This window comes from Amblyraja radiata, chromosome 14 (assembly GCF_010909765.2).
Source record: "Amblyraja radiata isolate CabotCenter1 chromosome 14, sAmbRad1.1.pri, whole genome shotgun sequence".
In the NCBI taxonomy this organism is placed as follows: domain Eukaryota; kingdom Metazoa; phylum Chordata; class Chondrichthyes; order Rajiformes; family Rajidae; genus Amblyraja; species Amblyraja radiata.
This window is the reverse complement of record NC_045969.1, coordinates 55184985-55211560: the sequence shown is the minus strand read 5'-3', so window position 1 is coordinate 55211560 and position 26576 is coordinate 55184985. Positions and strand designations below refer to the sequence as shown.

At 46.6% G+C, this 26576-nt stretch overlaps 1 protein-coding gene and 1 long non-coding RNA gene across 2 annotated transcripts; both read left to right on the top strand.

Annotated features, from left to right (window-relative positions):
• The first annotated feature begins 3575 nt into the window (after nt 1-3575).
• On the top strand, nt 3576-18869 carry LOC116980253 (immunoglobulin superfamily member 11-like). Its single transcript, XM_033032305.1, has 6 exons — nt 3576-3680; nt 4009-4108; nt 12537-12709; nt 16448-16661; nt 17942-18000; nt 18711-18869. The coding sequence occupies exons 1-6, from the start codon at nt 3612-3614 to the stop codon at nt 18867-18869; spliced, it is 774 nt and encodes a 257-aa protein (XP_032888196.1). The 5' UTR covers nt 3576-3611.
• Nucleotides 18870-21996: 3127 nt separating this feature from the next.
• LOC116980801 lies at nt 21997-23690 on the top strand. The gene is made up of 2 exons (XR_004414066.1): nt 21997-22228; nt 23627-23690. It is a non-coding gene; the product is annotated as an uncharacterized LOC116980801 (long non-coding RNA).
• The last annotated feature ends 2886 nt before the right edge of the window (nt 23691-26576 follow it).

Genomic DNA, 26576 nt, shown 5'->3' with positions numbered 1-26576 from the left:
AACAGTAAAAATCTTGTTAATGTTGGATTTTTTAAAGCTTTAAATATCATTAACTTGTGAAATATAACTTCAAATTTGAAGGAAAGTTGATTAGACCGACGACGGGTAAAGGCGGAGAAAGATTCTGCAAAAAAATTAGCGCTACCGTGTACCGTTTTGGCGAAAATTCAATCACACTGATGGACACACACACACATAGAAAAAAGGATAATATATAGATAGATGTCCCAGAAAGAACAATGATATTCTTTCTTGCAGAAGCACAACAGTATATGTAAACATAGTACACTGTAAACAATATAATAAAAGTTCTGTGTTTCCATCACCTCAAGCCCGGCTGTTGTGGTAGATTATCGTGCTCACCATTATGGGAGTCCAGTTCCCTGTACGTACCAGACCATATGGGAAGTAGTACGTTTCTAGATCAGTTGCCATGGGTTACCTTAAAACCACCAACAGTTTCAGCAGAAAGGCACGCCATGGAAATGTGGAGTAGAGTAGAGCTGCATAATGTTCTCGCTGGTTCTTCCTGAAAAACAACAGTTGTCAGTCTGAAGAAGGATTTCGGCCCGAAACGTTGCCTATTTCCTCCGCTCCATAGATGCTGCTGCACCCGCTGAGTTTCTCCAGCATTTGTGTGTACCAGTTGTAATTGTAAATCCAAACCACTGAAGAAATCGAATGGATATCAGAAATTTGCCGCTACAAATGTTTAATTGAGTTTAGTTTAGTTTATTATTGTCACGTGTATCGAGATACAATGAAGCTTTTGTTTGGTGCTGTCCAGTCAGAGAAAAGACAACACATGAATCTTCATCCTTTACACACAAAGCATTGTTTGGAGATTTTAAACAGTGACTGTTTATTTGCCCATGTCCTTAATCTGTAGAAGGGTCTCGACCCGAAACGTCACCCATTCCTTCTCTCCAGAGACGCTGCCTGTCCCGCTGAGTTACTCCAGCTTTTTGTGTCTATCTCCCATTCATCTCTCCTTAGTTCAAAATTTTACCTGAAATTGTCCAAGAAGGATTGAACGATAGAAGAGTAACTTAGGATCGAAAATGTGTCACAGGCATCACAGGTTTTTACCCATTACTGGCAGGGAGATAGGCAATGAATGGTTTGTACAGCAGTTGGTAAAGCTGCTGCCTTACAGCGCCAGAGACCCGGTTGATCCAGACCTCGGCTGTTGTCTGTGTGGAGTTTGCATGTTCTCCATGTGACCGTGTGGGTTTCCTCTGGGTGCTCCAGTTCCCTCCCACATCCCAAATGCGGGTTTGAGGGACAATTGCCCCTAGTGTGTAGGGACGTAGAGAAACTCAGTGGGACAGGCAGCATGTCTGGAGAGAAGGGATGGGTGACGTTTCAGGTGGAGACATGAAGAAGGGTCTCGACCCAAAACGTCACCCATTCCTTCTCTCCAGAGATGTAGCCTGGCCCGCTGAGTTACTCCAGCTTTTTGTGTCTATCTTCGGTTTAAACCAGCATCTGCAGTTCCTTCCTACACCTAGTGTGCAGGGAGTGGATGAGAAAGTGGGATAACAGAATTAATAGATCACACGCACTTCGTCTCCTCCATGACTTCCGTTTTCTAGGCCCCCACTCCCTCATCTTCACCATGGATGTCCAATCACTCTACACCTCCACCAGGAGGGTCTTAAAGCCCTCCATTTCTTCCTCGACCGCAGAATCAACCATTCCCCGTCATCCTCACCTTCCACCGTCGCATACAACAGATAACCCCCCGACATTTTCACCACCTCCAATGGGATCCCACCACTGGCCACGTCTTCCCATCTCCTCCCCTTTCAGCTTTCCGCAGAGACTGCTCCCTCCGTAACTCCCTGGTCAATTCGTCCCTTCCCACCCAAACCATGCCCTCCCCGGTACTTTCCCTTGCAACCGCAGGAAATGCTACACTTGTCGCTTTACCTTCCCCCTTGACTCCATTCAAGATCCTAAGCAGTCTTTCCAGGTGAGGCAGAGGTTCACCTGCACCTCTTCCAACCTCATCTATTGCATCTGCTGCTCTAGGTGTCAACTGCTCTGTATCGGTGAGACCACGCGTAGGCTTGGCGATCGCTTCGCCCAACACCTCCGCTCGGATCGCATTAACCCCCCCCCGCCCGCTCCATAGATGCTGTGGTACTCTAGCATTTTTGTCTACCTTAGAATTAGTATGAACGGGTGATCAATGGTCGGCATGGACTTGGTGTGCTGAATAGCCTGTTTCCATGCTGTATCTTTCAATGATTCAAGCAGTAACACCGGCTTCCAGCTCTTCCAGTTTATCACAACAAATAATATTAACTATAGATTTTACACATTATAAGGGGGGAAAAAAACACAAAGTGCTGGAGTAATTCATTGGGTCAGGCAGCATCTGTGAAGAACATGGATAGGTGAGAAGTGGAAGGCTTTAACAGCTGATGTACAGCTCTGATGTACAGTTCATTTTACCTGGTGCCTTGATTATCTCCAGAAAGGTCCTGACCCGAAATGTTCTCCGGAGATACTGACTGACCCGCTGAGTTACTCCAGCGCGTGTCGTTTTTGTAAACCAGCGTCTGCAGTTCCTCGTATCTCTTGTAACTTTGTCTGAGCCAATTACGTGGCCACCCTTTGCATACTTTGTGCATTGTATGCAAAAACAAGGAGTTTCAGTGTACCTGTTTAAGAAGGAACTGCAGATGCTGGAAAATCGAAGGTAGACAAAAATGCTGGAGAAACTCAGCGGGTGCAGCAGCATCTATGGAGCAGTGGAAATAGGCAACGTTTCGGGTTGAGACCCTTCTTCAGAATGATGTGAGGGTGGGGGCGGGAAGAAGAAAGGAAGAGGTGGAGCCAGTGGGCTGAGGGAGAGCTGAGAAGGGGAGGAGAAAGTATGGACTAACTGAAATTAGCGAAGTCAATGTTCATACCTCTGGGGTGCAAACTGCCCAAGCGAAATATGAGGTGCTGCTCCTCCAATTAACGGTGGTCCTCACTCTGGCCATGGAGGAGGCCCAGGACAGAAAGGTCGGATTCGGAATGGGAGAGGGAGTTGAAGTGCTGAGCCACCGGGAGATCAGGTTGCTATATGCCACGTACCTGTGACAATAAAGTATCATTGAACAAAAAAAAGCACAGAAAGTGCTGGAGTAACTCAGTGGGTCAGGCAGCATCTCTGGAGAACATGGATAGGTGACGTTTCGGGTCAGCACCCTTCATCAGACCGATGGGGGGTGGGGGGGGCGGGAGAAGGCTGGAAGAGAAGTGGGGTGGGACAAAGCCTGGCAGATACAGGTGAGGGGAGAGGGTTGTTAAACAGACGGTTGGACAAATTGCATATTGTGATGGGGTAGATGCGGGGGGGGGAGGGGGGGGATGGAGAGAGATAGGGGGTAAAGGACAGGGGAGAGATGGGGAGGAAACTTGTACACAACACAATCTCTTCTCGTTCATCTAAGCAAATGAAAACGTCCTTGTGCAGGAAGGTACTGCAGTTGCCGGTTTACTGGGGTAACGCAGCGGGACAGGCAGTATCCCTGGAGAGGTGGAACGGGTGACGTTTCGGGTCGGAGCTCTTCCTCAGACATTCTTTATTGGTTTTCATAAAGACCGTTTTTATAATGACCCCGGGGCACCAGCGGCCGCTGAGAGGGAGGACCCCGGCTCACCTGGAACCGGCTCACCTGTGCTTCCTCTGCCTGTCCGCACGGAGAGTACAGGAGGGGAGAGGTAGAGATAGAGGGGGCAGGACCGGGGTGTGTCTGAGCCCAATCACCGCGGCGGGGAGGGTGGTGGAGGTGCTCTGATCGACACAATCCCCGTTTTCCGGGTGGAGGGGAGAGTCGCGGCTCTGCTTACCTGTGCCCGACCCCAGCTCACCTGGACCCGGCTCACCTGCGCCCGACTCACCTGGACCCGGCTCACCTGTGCCCGACCCCAGCTCACCTGGAAACGGCTCACCTGCGCCCGACTCACCTGGACCCGGCTCACCTGTGCCCGACCCCGGCTCACCTGGACCCGGCTCACCTGTCCTCCCTCCCTCGCTGTCGGGGCGAAGCTCCCGCGGCCGCTGCTCTCGGCGCAATGAGCGGCGCCGCGCTCCTCTACCTGCTGGCCGGTAAGTGTGGGATCTGGACCGGGCACACCTTGCACACTCGCCCTGCTCACACCCACTCCCCCCGTTCAGCCCACACAAGGGTCTGGGCTCACACCGAGCTGCCGGGACATTGCAACCTGTAGCACCTTTACCTGGTCGCCCGGACATTAACTTTCAAATGGTGAAAGTCTCCAAAACTCCGAGAGTTGTGCACGGTGTAAGCACAGCCGAGACTGGGAGAGTTGGTAACTTGTACAGTTGGGCCTAGTTCATCTATCATTATGAATCTCATCTTCAAAATACCTGGAATCATTGAGTCATAGATTGTGGAAACTGGTCCAACTGGCCCGCACCGAGCAACATGTCCCAGTTACACCACCGCCTGCGTTTGGCCCGTATCCCCCAAACCCTGTCCTATCCATGTCCAAATGTTTCTTAAACGTCGCGACTGTGTCTGCCTCAACTGCCTTCTCCGGCAGCTCCAACATTATATCCACCGCCCTTTGTGTAAAGCAATTACCGCTCAGGTCTCCATTAAATCTCCTCCCGACTGAAAAGGTGCACCTGGTTGGATCTTGTTCTGAACTTGGGTCGTGTTGGCAACTGTGCGGGAATTTGTGCGGCCACATTTGGGGCTTGGAAACTGGGTTGGGTTTCCGCGAGGAGACGGAGGGAACTGCCGATGTTGGTTTAGGGGGGAAAAGACACAAAGTGCACAAAAAAGACACAGACTGGAGGAATGTTGGAGACCAGTGTGAAGAATGGTCCCGACCAAGAACATCATCTATCCATGTTCTCCACAGATGCTGCCTGTCCCGCTGGGTTACTCCAGCACTTTGTGTTTTATTCAGGATCTCCATGAACTGGGATTATTTTAGATGGCGTATCTCGGTCGGCATGGACGGTTGGGCCGAAGGGCCGGTTCCCCTATTTCTTCTCTCGAGAGATGCTGCCTGTCCCGCTGGGTTACTCCAGCGTTTTGTGTGTGACTGTCTGACCGTCCGGTTTCGGGGTTGGAGTTGGCCTGCGTTTAACGGCGGGTTGTGTGGTGATGGGGTTTAGTAATGTCAGTGTTTAACCCCCAACACCCGGCTGCCCGCTCCCTGTCACGTCTCCAGCAGCTCAGTCTGAGCCCAACCGCACCGGGCCTGCCTGCCCGCACCGCCCGCTTTGTTTATCGATATTCCCATTACATGTACATTTCAAATCACTCCAGGTGGACAAAATGCTGGAGTAACTCAGCGGGACAGGCAGCATCTCTGGAGAGAAGGAATGGGTGACATTTCGGGTAGAGCCATTTCCCCTCATCCTTACATTCAACTCTCACCCCCAACGACCACATCTCCCTTCACCCACCCCCCTCTCATCCCCTCTCCCTCCCACCCATATCCCTCCTTCCAGCTCCACTCCTCCTCCTCTCTCCTTATTTGACATTCTTTTGGTTCCTTAGTCACTTACCCCACCCACCAGCCGATCACCCCCTCATCTGTATCCACCTATCACTTGCCAGGCTTTGTCCTGCCCCCTTCCCTCCCCCCACCTTTCTTACCCCCCTTACTCCATCAGTCTGAAGAAGGGGCCCAACACTAAACGTCACTGGTCCATTCCCTCCATAGATACTACCTGACCTGCTGAGTTCCTCCAGCACGTTGTGTTTTGCTTTAGAAGAACTTTCTTTTTAAAATGTTAAAAGACTCTTCATTTCTTGTGAGTGGGTCGTTGATTAATGGTCTGTAGCAAGAAAGCACATCACCGCCTCTACTTGCTCAAGAGACTGAGGAAGTTTGGCGTGTCTCCAGTGGCTCTTACAAACTTCTACAGATGCAACACAGAAAGCACAGTCGAGTTGCATCACAGCTTGGTTTGGAAACAGCTCTGCCCAAGACTGCAAGAAATTGCAGAGAGTTTTAGATGTAGCCCAGTCCATCACACAGACCCAACTCCCCACCACTGGAGTTTGGCTTGACTGTATTTATGTGTAGTATTATCATAGCAAGCAGCATTTTTTTTCATGCTACCTCAGTACAGTTGACAATAATAAACCTATACCTAACTCAGGCCAAAGCTGACTTGGAACAAGCTGCCAGAGGAGGTAGTTCAGGCTGGGACTATCCCATCTTTCAACAGTAGCACTGCTGTGGGTAATTGCCACTTCCTTCTCCTTGTTGCAGAGCTGTTTCATGCAGAGGTGAGGTGTGTCGTGCCAGAAACTGGGCGTGCCTGAAACCTGTGCCACAATTGTGCAATAAACAGGCCGTTGGAAGATACAAACAATCCTTCTTCCCAACCTGTGATCAAAACACAACTTTGTTCATCATCATTTTGTCTACATTATTAATGTGAAATGAAACTTGCAAATCGAATGTGTTAATCACAAAATGACACAGGGCAGCAAAGAGTTATTTCCAGCATTGTTCTGACACAGGTATACGCTGGGGTACACAAGAGTAACTGCGTGGCCCCATTCTCTCGCTCTTTGTCCCTTGCCCGGCACGTTATGCATCCACAGATGCATATCCAATCCTGTTTGAAATCGCCAATTCCATTTTCGACATCAGGGATCATAAAAGCTCTTTGACTAAAAACAATTTCCCCCCCTAACTCCATCTCAATCAGCAACAGTCCTCTCCTCCTCCATCAAACCACACCACAAAACTTTCTTTACCTGAGAGAAGCATATGAAATGATGAGAGGCAGAGATAGAGTAGACAGACATCAACTTTTTCTCAAGGATGAGTTGCACCCTGGCCATTCCTTCTTCCCCACTCTCCCATCGGGCAAAAGGTATAGATGTGTGAAAATGCACACCTCCAGATTCAGGGACAGTTGAACCATCCTACCACAACCATAGAGCAGTCCTGAACTGCTATCTACCTCATTGGTGACCCTCAGACTATCTTTGATTGTGCTTTACTGACTTTATCTTGCACTAAACGTTTTTTTTTAAATCTATGAGAGGTGTATAAAATCATGAGAGGAATAGATTGGGTAGATGCACAAAGTCTCTTGCCCAGAGTAGGTGAATTGAGGACCAGAGGACATAGGTTTAAGGTGAAGGGGAAAAGATTTAATAGGAATCAGAGGGGTAACTTGTTTACACAAAGGGTGGGTGGGTGGAACAAGCTGCCAGAGGAGGTAGTTCAGGCTGGGACTATCCCATCTTTTAAGAAACAGTTAGACTGGTACATGGATAGGACAGGTTTGGAGGGATATGGGCCAAACGCAGGCAGGTGGGACTAGTTTAGCTGGGACATGTTGGCCGGTGTGGGTACGTTGGGCCGTGCTGTATCTCTTTATGACTCTATGACTCCCTTATCATTTATCCGTACATTGGGAACGGCTCGAGAGTAATTGTGTATTTCTGCTGACTGGATAGCACACAACAAAAATGTTTCATTGTCCCTCGGTACACGTGACAATAAATTAAACTAACTAGGGTGGAAAACTCAAATATAAGGGGGAATAGCTTTAAGATGAGAGGGACAACATTTGAAAGATGTGCAGGGCATGTTTTTTTACACAGAGGGTAGTGGAGGCCTGGAACGCACTGATGGGGGTGGTGGTGGAGGCAGATATGATGATGGTGTTTAAGAGACTTTTGGATAGGTGCATGGACATGCATAGATCACATGCAGGCAGATTAGTCTTGGTCTTGTCATCCGGTTTGGCAAACATTGTGGGCCGAATGGCCTATTCTGCTGCTGTACAGTTCTATGTTCTCCTCCAATGAGATAGATCAATTGGTTCTGCCCTTGTTCACTCTATCGTACGGCCTGTCCAGATTTTCTCCCTTTCCCAATCTCCAAAGATCTGTTTTTTGAAACGGTCCACATGGTTCCTTTTTGAGTGTTATTCACGAGTCCCTTTAGCAGACTGTAGGTGAGTGACTTCCTCAATCATTAACCACTACTTTATTTTTGTTTTTGCTGACCAGAAATATGCATTATTTATCCAGTGAAATAGTTGCTGCTTTTGAATGTACTTCCAATCTCCCGACTAATGTTCTCTGAAGGAGTTTGTTTTCCTATCATTTGATCGTAGGGAGAAATGCTGAAAACTAAGGATCTTTGAGGCAGCTTCTGGTTCTGGTACCTTTGGCCTCAATCAGTCATTTTGTGAATGGAAACTTTTAAATCAATGCATTAAGCTGTCTGTGTTGTTTGGCCCTCCGTTGTCACCCAGAATATCGGTGTGCTGAGCTAATCATTTGGGGAAAACGTACATTTTGGTGACTTATGTCAAATAGTGAACAGGGTATGGGAAGGTGATTGAGAACCTCGTAAACTGGTGCCGAGACAACAACCTTTCTCTCAATGTCAGCAACACGAAGGAGAGGATGCGACTATTCTCCGAGTCGCGTCCTCGCCCTACCACCTGGATTGGAGCGGCCTTTCCTGCCGGGGACACGGACCAGAGCTTCAGCAGCGGCAGCGCAGCGCCCGATACATAGCGGAGCGGGCGATTGCTCAGCTGGATCGCCGTCGAAGCTCCGGAGTGTTGGGCCTGCTGCTTCTACATCGGAGCTGCGGTTTGGAGAGTTCCCAGCGTGGGCGGCGCTGACTTCAACACCGCGGAGTCCTAAGGGCCTTTGCCGAGGGCCGCCTGCGTTGAATCTCTGCCCATTGCGGCCTGTGGACTTCGGGAGCCGCGGACTCCAGTAGGAGGTGGCCAATTTGGATGTCCAAGCCGCTGAGGATGCCCTCCAGTCCCAACGTCGGACTTCCATCACCCCGTCGAGCGGGCCTGAACATCGGGCTGCCCGTAGCGGCGACAGCGGGGGGTTCGGGAGCCCCCCGACCACGGGAGGACAACAGAGGAGGATGACTGGATTTTGGAGCCTTCCATCACAGTGGGAAACTTTGATCCCACTGTGTGGGGATGTTTGTGTTAAAGACTATTATTATTCGTATGGCTGTATGGCGACCACACATTTCACTGTACCAGTTGGTACATGTGACAAATATATGTATCTTGTATCTTGATAGTGATCAACTTCAGGAAGCGAAGCGGTACTCACACCTCGGAATATATTGATGGCACCATAGTAGAGATGGATGAAAATATCATGTTTCTAGGAGTAAATATCACCAGCCATTTGTCCTGCACCAGCCATATCGAAGCAATGGCCGAGAGAGCCTCGACTTCCTTACTAGGCTGAGGAAATTCGGCAAGTCCCCAACAACTCTCACCAACTTCTACAAATGCGGTGTAGGTGGTATTTTATCAGGATGCTTCACAGCATAATTTGGGAACAGCTCCATTGAAGACCTGTAGGGGGTTGTGGACGCTGCCCAGACCATCACACAAACCAACCGCCCTTCCACCGACTCCATCTTCACCTCACGCTGCCTCGGCAAGGCCACCAGCATAATCAAGGATCAGTCTCACCCCAGTCACCCCCTCTTTTCCCCTCTACCTTCGGGCAAGAGGTACTGACGTGTGAATACGCATACCTCCAGATTTAGGGACAGTTTCTTCACAGCTGTTAGCAGGCAACTTAACTATCCTATCACCAACTAGAGAGCGGTCCCAACCAACCATCTACCTCAATGGAGACCTTAAAACTATCTTTAATCTGATTTTGCTGGACTTTACCTTGCACTGAACATTATTCCCTTTATCCTGTATCTGTACACTGTGGACGGCTTGATTGTAATCATGAATCAATTTGCTGATTGGATAGCATGCAACAAAAAAAGCTTTTCACTGTACCTCGGTACACGTGACAATAATAAACAAAACTAAATTTAATATCATGAAAACAAAGCAATAAAAGTTGATATCTAATAAGGGGCCACCAAATGCTGACCTGGGCTTGAGTTACAGGGAGAGGTTTGATAGGCTGGGACTATTTTGTTTGAAGCGTAGGAGGCTGGTGCGGTGGACAAGATCATGAGGGGCACAGATAAAATGACTTCTCACCGACTTTTTCCCAGCGTATAGGATTCTTAATCCAGAAGGCACAGGGTTTAGGTATGAGGGGAAAGATTTAATAGGAACCTGAGGGGCAACTTTTTCACTCAGAGGATGGTGGGTGTAGGGAATAAGATGCCAGAGGAGGTAGTTGAGGCAGGGATTATAACAGCATTTAAAAGACACTTGGACAGATACATGGATAGGATCGGCTTGGAGGGATATGGGCCAAATGTAGACAAATGGGACTGGCTTGGATGGGGACCTCGGTCGGCATGGATGAGTTGGGCTGAAGGGTCTGTTTCTGTGCTGTTCGACTCTATGAAGGTGTCTCCAACCTTAAGCTACACGCAACCCAAGATAACTAGCTCAGCTATCTGTAACCTACATTAGAAATTCAAAGTGCTGGAGTAACTCAGTGCATCAGGCAGCATCTTTGGAGAACATGGATAGCTGGCATTTCAGGTCGGGACCCTTCTTCAGACTGAACTTTGAACAGCAGCCCTGAAGAATGGTCCTGACCTGAAATGTCACCTATCCATGTTCTTCAGTGATGCTGCCTGACCCACTGAGTTACTCCAGCACTTTGTGTCTTTATTTGTAAATCAACAACTGCATTTCCTTGTGCTCCTGTTTACATTAGAGATTATTAAAGTACAATCTTATTTACGAGTATGTTCAAAACTTTAAATTAACCAAACCTTATCACCATTCTGTACTGAGGATTTTTTTCAATCCTTACAAACAGGGAGAGGATGTTCAAATCATTTATGTCAGCAAAGAGTCTGTTTGCTGACAAAACATCTTCAGATATCAAAATAAACTTTTGCAGTCAACTAACTGTCACAGTCTAGAAAAACACAAAGTGCTGGAGGAACTCAGCGGGTCAGGCAGCACTTGTGGGAGGGATGGGCAGACAATGTTTTGTGCTGGAACCCTTATTGAGACCATCGGTCTGAAATCAGTTGTAGGGAAAGGTTGGATAGGCCGGGACCTTTTATTTTTGAACGTAGGAGACTGTGGGCTGAGCTTGTGGAGGTTCACAAGAACATGAGCAGGACGGATAAAGTGAATGCTCACAAGCTTTTTCCCAGGGTAGAGGATTCCATAACTAGAGGGCATAGACTTAAGTCGAGGGGACAGTGAAAATCTTGCAGCAGCATTTAGGCATATGTGATGCAGTGGGTGGAAATGCTGCCACATACCATCAGAGACCCAGGTTGGATCCTGACCTCATGCTGTCTACGTGGAGTTTGCACACTCTCTCCGTGACCACGTGGGTTTCCTCTGGGTGCTCTGGTTTCCTCCCACATCCCAAAGACGTGCGTGTTTGTAGGTTAATTGGCCCTCTGTAAATTGCCCTTAGTGTGGAGGAAGTGGATAGGAAAGTGCGATCACATAGAACTAGTGTGAACGGGTGATCGATGGTGGGCCAAAGGGCCTGTTTCCATGCTGTATCTTTCAATCAATCCAAATAAGTGGTACAGTGGTATTCTGTAGGGAGGTTGGATTAAAGTTGCCTGTGTCTGATGTAGGAAAGTTGCTGTTCCTGAACCTGGAGGTGTGGGACTTCAGGCTTTTGTACGTCCTGCCCGACGGTAGCAATGAGAAGAGGGTACGGCCCGGATGGTGGGGATCCTTCATGTAGGGTTGCCAACTTTCTCACTCCCAACTAAGGGACAAAAGGTCAAAATATGGGACAAATTCCCGACAGCAATTCATTGACTGACTCGCCGTGGCTGGGTGTATGAGTTGGCCCGGGTGCTGGACTGCACACAAAGCCCAGCCCAGTTGAGGAGTTTTGGCCCAGGCCACGCAAAGTCCGGCGCCCCGTCCAACTCATGAACCGATGATGAAGGAGGCCATGAGAAGGAGAGGTGGTGGTGGTGTCGGCGGTAAGCGAAGGTCCAAAGGCCGGAATACTGAACGACGGGGCCACGGGCAAGGAGCTGCTGCTGCACTCCATGGGCTGCACTACATCGGGATGGGTGAGGCGGTGGCAGATGAGGAGCTCCGACCCGACATTCCCCTGGAGCCGAGTAGTAGTCAAATACGGGACAAGGGCGGTCCCGTATGGGACAAACCAATATATGTGATGTCCCGGCTAATACGGGACAGTTGGCAACACTACCTTCATGATAGATGACGCCTTCTTGAGGCAGCGCCTGTTGTGGCTGCATTTGATGGTGTGGAGGGCTGGGCCTATTTTTTAAGTTAAAAGACTTCACACAATGTCTTTATAGGTTTTTCAGCTCTCAATCTCTTCCCAGTTACCACCATTCTTTTTCACACTGCCGGAGAAGGCATCCCGGTCCACTTGCGCTTGTCAGGGTCATAGTTCTCAGAGAGAGCTGACTATACCAAATGTATTGGTGTGTCAGGCAAGCTGGTGGGATGAGAATTCTAATCAGGATTGTGGTGTCGGAGCTGTATGTAGATCACAGATGATTTGAGAGAATGGTAAATGATGTTTTTGAGATTCAGTTGGGCCTATAATTTGGCTAACATTTTTTATTCTCTTTTTTAAAATCTAAAGCACTTACATCCTTGAATGCAATGATGGTCAACGTGAAGGTCCCGCACATGGAAATAGCTCGAGGAGATGCTTTACATTTACAATGTACCTATCAAACCACCGCACCAACTAAAAACCATCTTAACATTGAATGGATTCTAGTCGAAGAAGTACCGAGTGAAATGGAACCAACGGTAAGCCTTTGTCTCTGCGGTAGTACTTCTTGAAATGACATGCTTACAAGTACTATTAATGGTGATGTCCATACACTCGAGATGGCCAGTCAATTCACAAGTTCCGTCACTCAGTGAGTAGGTATGTTACAATACTTACCTTCAGCGGCGTTGCAATTCTGCCACTGGCCGTGTGCGCGATTTTGCCGCGTTTGAGGGGGGGGGCGGGGTTAAAACGCGTTTTTTTTTTTCCGACCTGTTTCTGGATTATATTTTGTTGGAGTGCAAAATTTTGCTGAAGAATCGTTCTGACGGCCGTTCTGTGTGTTTTTTTTAAAAAATCGCCCGACAAGTTAATCGCTGGAGTGATTTTAAAATCAGCTTCTGAAGCCGTCAACGCCGACAACGGGGCCGGATTTTATGTAGGGGACAGGTAAAAGAAAGTAGTTTATTTTTATGTATAAAAGTGTTTCTTAAGATGCATTTAATTCACATTTTAAGTTGCGAAACGGTGATTTTTTTCCCCGAAGAACCGGCAGTGTATTTGCTGCCGATATGGGGGAATTAAAACACCGCAGCCTCAACGTTCCAAATGGTCGCGTTCCAGAAAACCCCACTCACAAGCTGATTTAAATGGCCATTAATTTACAGGTATTAAACATTAAATTCCTTCCATTTGGCCTATAAACCCAAGACAATGAGATTTAAAAATTATGTTATATTCTGAATTCTTGTGTGACTGTTATTTGGACACTTAGACTATTTAAAAATGTTAATCTATTCTTAAGAAATGGATAGATGTTTAGATCTAGTAATTGAATTGAATAGTCTACAGCACCTTGCTTGTGCCTTATTTCTTAAATATCTTTGGCGGGACAGTGGAGTTTACACGTTCTCCCTGTGACCGTGTGGGTTTCCTCCGGATGCTCCGGTTTCCTCCCACACCCCAAAGACGTGCGGGTTTGTAGGTTAATTGGTGCTCTGTAAATTGCCCCCAGTGTGTAGAGAGTGGATGGGGAAAGGGAGATATTATAGAACTGGTGTGAACAGGTGACCGATCGATGGTCGGCGTGGACTCGGTGGGCTGATGGTCCTGTTTCCATGCTGTGTCTCAAAACTAAACACATATCCATTGCTTTTAGTCATAAAGGATTTTCAAGTTGAATTTATTTTTGTATGGGTGCAGTCTGTTTATGCTGGAAAGGTTCAGTGTTTTGTAACTAGCAGAGTGGGTAAGGGAGAACCAGTGGATGTGTTATATCTGGACTTTCAGAAGGCTTTCGACAAGGTCCCACATAAGAGATTAGTATACAAACTTAAAGCACACGGTATTGGGGGTTCAGTATTGATGTGGATAGAGAACTGGCTGGCAGACAGGAAGCAAAGAGTAGGAGTAAACGGGTCCTTTTCAGAATGGCAGGCAGTGACTAGTGGGGTACCGCAAGGCTCAGTGCTGGGACCCCAGCTATTTACTTTTTTTATTAATGATCTGGATGAGGGAATTGAATGCAACATCTCCAAGGTTGCGGATGACACAAAGCTGGGGGGGTAGTGTTAGCTGTGAGGAGGATGCTAGGAGGCTGCAAGGTGACTTGGATAGGTTGGGTGAGTGGGCAAATGCATGGCAGGTGCAGTATAATGTGGATAAATGTGAGGTTATCCACTTTGGTGGCAAAAACAGGAAAGTAGACTTTTATCTGAATGGTGGCCGATTAGGAAAAGGGGGAGATGCAACTAGACCTGGGTGTCATGGTACCCCAGTCATTGAAAGTAGGCATGCAGGTGCAGCAGGCAGTGAAGAAAGCAAATGGTATGTTGGCATTCATAGCAAAAGGATTTGAGTATAAGAGCAGGGAGGTTCTACTGCAGTTGTACAGGGTCTTGGTGAGACCACACCTGCAGTATTTCGTACAGTTTTGGTCTCCTAATCTGAGGGAAGTCATTCTTGCCATAGAGGGAGTACAGAGAAGGTTCACCAGACTGATTCCTGGGATGGCAGGACTTTCATATGAAGAAAGACCGGATAGACTCGGCTTGTACAATACAATACAATTTATTTGTTGTCATTTGAACCTCATTGAGGTTCAAACGAAATTTGGTTTCTGCAGTCATACACACAAGGAAAAGAACCAAGACACAACACAATTTACACAAACATCCATCACAGCGCATCTCCTCCTCGCTGTGATGGAAGGCAAAGACTTATCTTTCCCCTGTTCTCCCCATTCCCCTCCCGATGTCAGTCAAAGCCCCCGGCGGGTGATGGTAAGTGTCCCGTGGTCATTAAAGCCGCGCCGGGCGATGATGTAAGGCCCCGCTCCAGATAATCTTCAACCCCGCAACTCGGGCGGGTTAAGTCGCCCTTGCGGAAGCCCCGAAAAGCGGTCTCCCAGCAGGGACCCGCGGGCTCCCGGTGTTACTGTCTACCAGACCTGCGGTAAGCCTCCGAATCCCCGGGGTCGGGTCGCAGCCGTGCGCCACCACCGCTCCTCCCGCTCCGAACTCGGCCAGCTCCACGATGGTGAGTAGGTCCGCAGGCTCCGTGACTGGAGCCCCAGGTCGTTCCTGCTGGAGGCCGCTCCACGGTGCTAGGCCCCAACGACAACGGAGACCCGACAGAGAAAAGGTTGGGTTCTCCTTACAGGGAAAAGATTTAAAAAGTTTCACCACCCCCCGCCCCCCACACACATACCCCACACACATACCCAGTTAAAAAAAAAAAAACTACATTCAAACGAGACAAAAAATAATAAAAAGACAGACGGACTGCAGAGGCCGCTGCGACGCTAGAATTTAGAAGACTGAGAGGGGATCTTATAGAAACGTACAACATTCTTAAGGGGTTGGACAGGCTAGATGCAGGAAGATTGTTCCCAATGTTGGGGAAGTCCAGAACAAGGGGGTCACAGTTTATGGATAAGGGGGAAGTCTTTTAGGACCGAGATGAGAAAGTCATTTTTTACACAGAGAGTGATGAATCTGTGAATTCTCTGCCACAGAAGGTAGTTGAGGCCAGTTCATTGGCTATATTTAATAGGGAGTTAGATGTGGCCCTTGTGGCTAAAGGGATCAGGGAGTATGGAGAGAAGGCAGGGATGGGGTACTGAGTTGGATGATCAGTCATGATCATATTGAATGGCGGTGCTGGCTCGAAGGGCCGAATGGCCTACTCCTGCACCTATTTTCTATGTTTCTATGTATCTCAGAACTGTCAATAAAGATGGGCAGGAGTGTGTCCAATGTCCGCCCTCACATCCAGCGGCTGTTCTCACCACCTCCACCCTGGGAACCAAGAAACTCTGACCCAGGTATCCCATCGGTCGAGCACCTCTTGGGTGGCAGTTAAGCCTCAGGATCCACTTCCACCTTATTGAGGTCTACAAGATCACGATGGGCATGGAGAGAGTGAACGCTCACTATCTTTGTCCCAGGGTAGAGGATTCTAAATCTAGAGGGCACAGGGTTAAGGTGAGAGATTTAAGAGGGGTAACCTTTTCACTCACAGTGTAGTCCTTATCTGGACTGAGCTGCTTATGGAAGCTGCAAATGCAGGCAAAAGAGGTTAAGTAGGGACAACTTGGTCATGATGGACAGGATATGCCGAAGGGTCTCGACTCGAAACGTCACCTATTCACGTTCTCCACAGATACTGCCTGACCCACTGAGTTACTCCAGTACTTTGTGTCTTTTTTTGTAAACCAGCATCTGTAGTTCTTTGTGTCTGCTTTGTCCAATACTAAGTTCTACTGTTCTTTTAAGATCGATGTAATCCAGTACTTCTACGACGGATTATACAGCGTTGGAAAAAAGTACAAGGGCAGAGTAAATTTTACAGGAGATGCCAACGGGGAAGATTGTTCAATAGCGATCCAGAATGCGCAGATAACTGACACTGGAACCTACGTGGTAGAAGTCACAACACCTTATGATTTGGTTGGTACGCGGAAAGAAACAGTGGATGTGACTGTATTGGGTAAGGGCTTCGGAAAATATTTCTATGCAGATTTCAGCTTGTTTAGTAGTAATGTGTCATTACTAGCTTTCATGTAAAATGTCCAGGTCTTTGAATGCGTTTTTAAATGATACTAGACTAAGTGTTCACACGGGAGGGTGGGTCCCCCAACGCAATATTCCACCTCTCCACCAATTCCAATATTGGTGGCCAGTGGGGGGGCTTTCCTGAGTGCTGGTATGGGTTCTTGGGGTGGCATCTCAGTCCCTCAAGCCTGATCTGCTGGCAGCTCACTCATGGCTGGTGGGCTGGCAGTTGACTCATGACTATTCCTTGAAATTCCTTTTCAAGCAGGGTGCAAGACCACCAAATTCAAGTGCCACCATTTGCAGTAAGTAGTGCCTTTCAACTTCAAGCCAATGCATCCACGGCACCGTTTGCAGTAAGTAGTGCCTTTCAAATTCAAGCCAAAGCACCCAAGCCACCATTTGGTGTAGGTAGTGCCTATCAACTTAAAGCCAAAGCACCCAAGCCACCATTTGTAGTAAGTAGTGCCTTTCAACTTCAAGCCATAGCACCCAAGCCACCATTTGCAGTAAGCAGTGCCATTGAACTTCAAGCCAAAGCACCCAAGCCACCATTTGCAGTAAGTAGTGCCTTTCAACTTCATGCCACCATTTTCAGTCAGTAGTGCCTTTCAACTTCAAGCCAAAGCTCCAAACCCACCATTTGCAGTAAGAAGTGCCTTTCAACTTCAAGCCAAAGCACCCAAGCCACCATTTGCAGTAAGTAGTGCCTTTCGACTTCAAGCCAAAGCACCCAAACAACCATTTGCAGGCAGTGCCTTTTTACTTCAAACAAACCATATTTTCATTTTCAACCCACATTAAGGGGACTCACAGTTGTGTAGACATTTGTTCAGTGCTATTCAGAGCTCAGAGAGACGTGACCCTTGGTTTCATCCATCTTGCAGAGACTGAGTGAGGCACACCACTTCCTGGTTTTATAGTCCCTCCCCCTCCCTCCAGCAGGGGCAGCAGAGAGAATGGTGAATTTTAAAAAAACATTAATATCTCTCTGATTTGTCATCGATGGGAAAAATCCTCCGGACCCGTAAAGCGGAGGGGGGCTCTGAGCGAGGTGGCCAAAAATGGCCATAGGTGGCGGCGTTCTGTTGGAAATCGCAGCACAGTGGGCCAAAAGCGTTCATGATCAGAGTTTTAGTAATATAGATATCAAGGTTATATTCGAAAACATAGCTTGCCGTTCGTTACTCAAAATCCTTGACGTATTTCTTGAAGGTGACATCAGCCAGGATGTTTTGCCTTGTAATAAGTTCTTCACAATGAGAATCATTAAGGTTGGACAGCTTTTCTATATTAGAAATGCTGCTGTGACCTTGTGTGTGACTGAACAACAAACATTGGAAATGTCTCCAGTAAGACTCTATCTTACTTGACAGTAACACCACAAACTTTGAGTCGCAGATTTTGCCGTGAATATTAAAATGTAGTTTGAGGTTGTTGTTATGTACCGTCATAAGAGGTTTGTGCAGAGCGAAGAAGGGTCCTGACCCGAAACGATGCCTGTCCATTCCCTCTGCAGATGCTGCCTGACCCGCTGAGTTCCTCCACCACTGTACCTTTTATTCAGGATACCAGCAGCTGCAGTTCATTGCAGGCCCGTCATTTTGTTCTTCCCTTCTAATAACACCAAACTTGGTTTCATAAGAGTCAAGAGTGTTTTAATTGTCATCTGTACCGAAAACAGGACAATGAAGTTCTTCCTTGCAGCAGCATAACAGGCCTGCGAACACACTGCTCATGGAAAATACAATAAACAATAGAAAGTTAAATACATTAAAAATAACCCCAACATTCCCGCAAACCCCCCCCCCCCCCCCCCCCCAAAGTCCCAAGTGCAACCATTACAGGCTTCTGAAATGCAATTTAGATATTTACTACATTAAAGGTACAAAGGTACATATGGTTCCACAGGAAATGTCCCATCCTGATGCATGACCCTATACTGGAATTAGTAAGATTGGCATGAACTTGCCGCTCGAGACAGGCAATTGAAACCTTCACGTTGTACATCAATGATTTGGATGATGGCTTTATGGACAAGAATGCAGATAATACAAAGATAGGTGTAGGGGCAGGCGGTGTAGAGGAAGCAGGGAGTCTGCAGAAGGACTTGGACAAGTACGGAGAGTGGGCTAAGAAGTGACGAAGATATCCGTGATGTCCTCATTCTTTAAGAAACGGGGGTTCCCCTCCCATCATACATATGACCCTCAATCTTGTCTCCTCGTTACCCCACAGCTCTGCCCTTGCTCCCCCTCCCCCTAGTCGCAACAGAGACAAGAGTCCCCCTAGTCCTTACGTTCACCCCATCAGCCGTCGCATACAACACATAATCCTCCAAAATTTCCGCCACCTCCAACTAGCCGCATTTTCCCATCTCCAGCCCTTTCCGCCTTCAGCAGAGACCGTTCCCTCCACAATTCCCTGGTTAACACATCCCATCCAAACCACCCCCTCCCCAGGTGCCTTCCCCTGCAACCGCAGAAGATGCAACACCTGTCACTGTACCTCCTCCCTTGACTCTGTCCAGGGACCTCGACAGTCCTTTCAGGTTAGGCAGAGGTTCACTTGCACCTCCTCCAACCTCATCTACTGTATCCGTTGTTCAAGATGTGGACTCTTGTACATCGGCGAGACCAAACGCAGACTGGGCGATCGTTTTGCTGAACACCTTCGCTCAGCCCGCCTGAACCAACCTGATCTCCCGGTTGCTGGACACTTTAATTCTCCTTCTCATTCCCACACAGACCTTTCTGTCCTCGGTCTCCTCCATTGTTAGAGTGAGGCTAAATGCAAATTTGAGGAACCGCATCTCATATTTCACTTGGGCAGCTTACAGCCCAGTGGTATGAATATTGATTTCTCTCACTTCAGGTAGCCCCGGCATTCCCTCTCTCCATCCCTCCCCCAACCAAGTCGCACCAGCTTCTCATTTTCACCCAACAAACAGCTACCAATGGCCTGTCTCTTTAGCATATCTTTCATTCATTGTTCTTTATCTCTACATCATCGTCTATATCTCTCGTTTCCCTTATCCCTAACCAGTCTGAAGAAGGGTCTTGACCTGAAACGTCACCCATTCCTTTTCTCTAGAGATGCTCCAGAGGTGATGAGGATCCACTCCAAAACCAGCAATACTTTCCTTATGCACAGCACTGCTCTAGAGGAGGTAGAAACATTCACATACCTAGACAGTGTTGTGGACATCACTGGAGGGGCTGAGGCAGACATAAAAAGTATAATCAATAAGGCTAGCGTGATGGTTAACATGGTCAGAAAGATCTGGAGCTCAAAACACATCTCAATCACCAGCAACATACGCATCTTTAACTCAAATGTGAAACAGGTGATGCTGTATGGATCAGAGACATGGAAAACCACAAAACACACTGCAAACAGGCTACAAACATTCATTAACACCTGCCTTAGGAGAATACTTAACATCTGCTGGAGAGACAAAGTAAGCAATGTGGACCTGTGGAAAAGAACAAGTCAGGAGCCCATTGACTTACAAATTCGAAGGAGAAAATGGAGTTGGATTGGACGCACCCTCAGGAAACCTGCCACAAACATCACCCGACAAGCCCTGAAATGGAACCCCCAAGGAAAAAGGAAAAGAGGTTGCCCCAGGAACAGCTGGAGAAGAGGTGTCCAGGCAGACATCTCAACTGGGGAGATCTCGAAAGAACTGCCAACAACCAAGTGAGGTGGAGGACATTTGTCAATGGCCTATGCTCCCTAGAGGAGCAAAGGGCTTAAGAAGAAGAAGAAGAAGAAGAAGTAGAGATGCGGCCTGTCCCGCTGAGTTACTCCAGCTTTTTGTGTCTATCTAAGAAGTGACAGATGGAATACAACGTAACAAAGTGTAGAGTCATGCATTTTGGTAGTAGTAATAAAGGCGTAGACTATTTTCTCATTGGGGAGAGGATTCAGTAATCAGAGGTGTAAAGGGACTTAGGTTGGGAGTGCTGGTGCAGGATTCCCAAATGCTCATTTGTATCGGTGGTAAGGAAGGCAAATGCAATGTTAGCATTTATTTTGTGAGGACTTGAATACAAAAGTAGGGATGTAATGAGGGTTGCCAACTGTAGATTGGTTTATGCATGACAACCAATCATATAGGTTAGCATCACTAACCCCACCTTACTGTGCCATTTATATTAACACCCACTTCCTACACTGCTCAGTTCTGGAAGCAGTCAGGATGCTCTGACAACTAACAAGCTACTGTACTGCTATAGTTTGCATATCGATTAAAGATGATCTTGGATTACATATCGTGTGAATCTCTTGGTTACACTCACTCCCAAATAAGGGACAAACGGTCAAAATAAGGGGCAAATTCAGACAGCAATTCATTGATCGACTTGGCCATGGCTGGGTGAATGATGAGTTAGCCCGGGTGCTGGACTGCACACAAAGCCCAGTCGGCGGACCAGCTGAGGAGTTTCGGCCCGGGCCGCGCGACGTCGCACGCAAAGTCCGGCTCCCCATCCAACTCATGAACCGATGTATCAGTGGTGTCAGCGGTAAATGAAGGTCCGAAGGTCAGACAGTTGGCTGGGCTGCCGACCGACGGGGCCACGGGCGAGGTGCTGCTGCTGCACTCCATGGGCTGCACTACGTCGGGACGGGTGAGACGGGGTCTGACGCGGGGTTTGGGCACCATGTCTGAATAAGGAGTCCTGAGGAAGGCACCATATCTGAGGAAGGAGGCCAGAGGAGGTTTACAAGAATGATCCTGGGGATGATTTTGGTTAACATATGGTGAGCGTCTGACAACACTGGGCCTGTACTCGCTGGAGTTTAGAAGGATGAGGGGGCACCTTATTGAAACGTACCGAATAGTGAAATGCCTGGATAGAGTTGATGTGGAGAGGATTTTTACACTAGTGGGAGATTCTAGGTCCAGAGGGCACAGCCACAGAATAAAAGGATGTACCTTTAGAAAGGAGATGAGGAGAAATGTCTTTAGTCAGAGGGTGGTGAATCTGTGGAATTACCTCAGATGATGGTGGAGGTCAAATTGTTGGGTATTTTTAAAGCAGAGATTGGTAGGTTCTTGGTTAGTAAGGGTGTCAAAGGTTATGATGAGAAGGCAGGAGAATGGGGTTGGGAGGGAAGGATAGATCAGCCATGATCATCAGTCTGAAGAATGGTCTCGACCCGAGACGTCATCCATTCCTTCTCTCCAGAGATGCTGCCTGTCCCACTGAGTTACTCCAGCACTCTGTATCTATCTTTAGCCATGATCGAAATGCAGGGTAGACTATGGGCTGAATGGCCTAATTCTGCTCCTATGACATGAACTTACAAACTTCTGTCTTTGAATTGCAGTTCCTCCAACGCCGCCCATTTGCAAAATAGAGGGCAAAGCAGAATATGGGGAGACTGTCAAACTGATGTGCCACTCGGAGGAAGGGTCGCCTGCCCCAGTGTACTCCTGGCAAAACTACTGCCCCATGAATCAGCCACGGGAACTGCCTCAAATGTCCATTCAGGGTTCGTAGCCTTGTAAATATTCATCAAAACCTGCGTGTGATCTGACTTAGCGCACAGCTGTTTAACACAATGTGTCCCTCATGAAGCAGATACCAACTTGTGATTTTATTTCAGTCATGAGAATAACTTATTGGGGCACACAGTGGTGCAGCAGGTCGAGCTGCTGCCTCACAACGCCAAAGACCTTGGGTACTGTCTGTGTGGAGTATGCACGTTTTCCCTGTGATCGTGTGTGTTTCCTCCCACATCCCAAAGACGTGCGGGTTTGTAGGTCAATTGGCCCTCTGTAAATTATCCCTCTCGTGTCGGGAGTGGATGAGAAAGTGGGATAACAGAACTAGTGTGAACCGGTCGGCATGGACTCGGTGGGCCGAAGGGCCTGTTTCCATGTTTCAATCAATCATTGATCGCACCCAGTTCTTGGGTAATCTAATACAGCATTATATCAGTGCTCTCATTTCTATTATTTCCATTTCAATCTCTACACCTTGGCGAATTGGACCTATTGTGAGAGTTTTCTTTATGTATGTGGTCCTTGTGGATACATCACCAATCCACACCTCTGCTGTTAAATGAAAGGGTTTCCACTTTCAGGCAAAATAAACTTAAAACACCAGTAATTTTGAAATGATCTTTTCTTAACTTCTGCTAACACCCCACTATATTTACTCTGATGTAAAATCTGCCATGAACAAGCAAAACCAATGATCTAGAACATTCTTAAAGACACTTTTTAAAAACGTCATAACATTCTTATTGAAAAAGAGTTTCATCGTCTCCGTTCTAAATGCCTAACCCCTTATTCTTAAACTGTGGCCCCTGGTTCGGGACTCCCGCAACATCGGGAACATGTTTCCTGCCTCTAGCATGTCCAAACCCTCAATAATGTTTCAATGAGATATCCTCTCATCCTTCTAAATTCCAGAGTATACAAGCCCAGCCGCTCCATTCTCTCAGCATATGACAGTCCCACCATCCCGGGAATTAACTTTGTAAACCTACACTGCATTCCCTTAATAGCAAGAATGTCCTTCCTCAAATTAGGGGACCAAAACTGCACACAATACTCCAGGCACAAAGAACCTCTTTGCTCCTATACTCAACTTAACTCTTTGCTCCTATATTCAACAATTAGATTGCCAGTTATGAATTGCTCGATTTTAAAGCATGAAAAATAAATAAAAAGACAATTTAACAGTGCGAATTGTGATATCATCAATAATTTTAATAAAAGTCATCGGAAGGCCTACTTACCTCTAAATTTTCAAGCACAGCTTAATTTTGAGAGATGACCACATCATCAGCAAAGTAACACAATTAGAGGAAAAATCATGATTGAGGATGACGAACTTAACTCTGAATTAAATATTCTAAAATATTTATTATTTTAATCTTCAGAGACAGATGGTTTAACATTAAGAAATATTTCAGCCAAGACATCTGGCTTCTTCATTTGTACCTCGAAAAATAAGATCAGAGCTGCGATCTGCAATATCACCTTAGCAGTAATGCCACGTGAGTATCCGACAGAAGTCACTCTGTTCAATTTTATTTGTATTCATTTATTTTGTTCTAATTTATCTGTACAATTGCCGCAGATATTTTATGATGTGAAGTACAGCACTTCTATCTTTATTTCTAATAATCTTTAATACACGAAGCACACACATGGAGTACTATGCTCAGTTCTGGTCAACCAACTGTACGAAAGATGCCATTAAGCTGGAAAGAGTGCAAGAGGAGATTCACGATGATATTGCCAGGTCTTGAGGGCCTGAGCTACAGGGAGAGGTTGGGCAGGAAAGGAACCAAGTAGCCAGGCTACCAGAACTGGTGGAATTCTTGGACAGGGAAGTACGGTACATGTTAGAGCCACACTACGGGAATATTGAAGACTTCAAACCGATGGCAACTAACAAAGGTTCTACCTATTCCAAAACTGAAGAAAGATCTGAATCTAAGAGAAGTAGTTTTGCTATCACGACCATACCTGTGGAAAAGACAGGTGGAAGAAAAAGAAAGGTGTCTACTAGCAAGCAAATAGCATTTTGTTTATTATGCGATGAAGTTGGTCACACCATAAGATGGTGTCGAAGCTTCAAGATGAAAAAAATATGAAGACAAGATGGAGTTCTTGAAGTTCTTGAGCAGGGAACCTGTTTTGGATGTTTGAAAAAGGAACATATGGTAAGAGACTGTAAGAGTCCTATAATTTGTTATAAGTGCAATCAATATCATCCTGAAGCACTTCACATTGAAGAAGAGCTACCAGAGCATTGGGTAGAAGAAGATGAACCAGAACAAACAGAAAAGGGCAAGAAACCAACCACTAGAAATGCTAGCACCTCGCCTCAAATAACTGCTCAAATTGGGGTCGGGGTAGAAGCTTGTAATTTTTCTATCTTACCAGTGCAAGTAAGGAACAGCAAGACGAATGCAGTGTTGCAAACATATGCTTTCCTGGATCACGGAGGTTCGACTACCTTTTGTACAGAAAGCCTGACGAGAAGATTGAATATCACAGGAGAAGAGACTAAGATTCGATTACGTACCATGAATAAAGATAACGAGAGCATGAGTCATTACATTACGAGTATGGAGATATCCAGTTTGGATGAAGATCATTTCATACCAATATCTGAAGTGTTTACGCATGGAACTATGCCGGTTGGTCGTCAAAATATACCAAGATATGAAGACATAAACCAATGGCCTTACCTGAAGGATGTCAAGATAACTGAAATAAATTCTAGTGTTGATCTACTTATCGGAATGAATGTTTTGAAGGCTTTGGAACCTATACAGATTGTTAGGAGCCAAGGTGAAGGACAGTATGCTATGAAAACACGACTTGGATGGGTTATCTATGGCTCCTTGAAAAGGAACCACGAAATCGGAAATCAGAAGAACTGTCCTGCTGTTGCTATTAATCAAATGTCTACTGATAAATTAGAAAAGTCGGTGATGAAGCCATACAATCATGACTCTAATGAAAGTACCAGCAAGGAATCGGGAGAGATGTCGAAAGAAGAGTTGAAGTTCATGGATGTTATGAACTACTCAGTGAAAACTGACAGACACTGTTGTGTGGACTTACCTTTCAAACAAGAAAGTGTTAATCAGCCAAATAATCGTAGTATGGCAGAGCAACGTACCCAGACTTTGAAACACAAGTTTGGCGAGAAGAGTAAATTTCATGAAAGAAGAATCTCTTTGAAGAATAATTTCTACAAGGATGATTGCTTAAAATCCAGGTCTACTGAGCAGAAAGCGATTCTACCAATAGAACATTTGACTTCTCTTTGCAATAAGGGAGGATTCACACTTTCTAAGTGGAACAGTGACAATTGTGAAAGCATTCCACTAGATGATAGAGCCAAAGAAACCAGAGAGTTGGATTTGGACAAAGACGATCTGCCAATGGAAAGAGCATCGTGAGTTACAACTGTGGTGCAACTGAAGTATGTTGACACAGAAGAAAATTCTGCAAATGAAGTTTCCAGAGAATTGACAGTGAACCGTTTCTTAAGCAAGAAGAAATGGACCAATGAACTAAAATCTCTTTGCAAGCCAGACAGAGAATGGCCAAAGCTTGAGCTGGGATTTGAAATCTTTGCTAATGACTCGGACATTAAATCAAACTTAATGGTGAACTTTATTGCTAAAGATCCTGTTATTCCCTGTCCCGCCTGCAACTGGTCCAAACCGCCGCAGCGAGACTCCTGACGGGCACCCGAAAAAGGGGCCACATCACCCCGATCCTGGCCTCTCTCCACTGGCTCCCTGTGTGGTTCCGTATACATTTCAAGATCCTCCTCTATGGCTACAAAGCCCTCAATGGGCTTGCCCCCACCTACATAAAAAGTCTTCTCAACCACCACTCCACCTCCAGGTCCCTCAGATTGGCCGACTTGGGGTTACTGAATATCCCGCGGTCTAGGCATAAGCTCAGGGGTGACCGTGCCTTTGCGGTTGCAGCTCCTAGACTGTGGAACAGCATCCCCCTTCCCATCAGAACTGCCCCCTCCATCGACTCCTTTAAGTCAAGACCAAAATCTTATCTATACTCCCAAGCCTTTCCTGACGTCCACTGAGCGACGGTTATATGTATATATGTATGTAGTTTGTTTGTTTATACTATTCTTTTTTTTATATATATTTTTTTATTAAAGGTAATCAATTACAATGCTTCAAACAACTTTATATCAAATTAATTCAATTTGCATTAAGTAAAACACTAGTAATACTTATCTACTATTTTTTTAGAAATAATGATAGAAAAAGAATAGAACAGTTATAAATCATTAAGAGAGTGATTAAATAATAATTTGATTATATATAAGAAAGA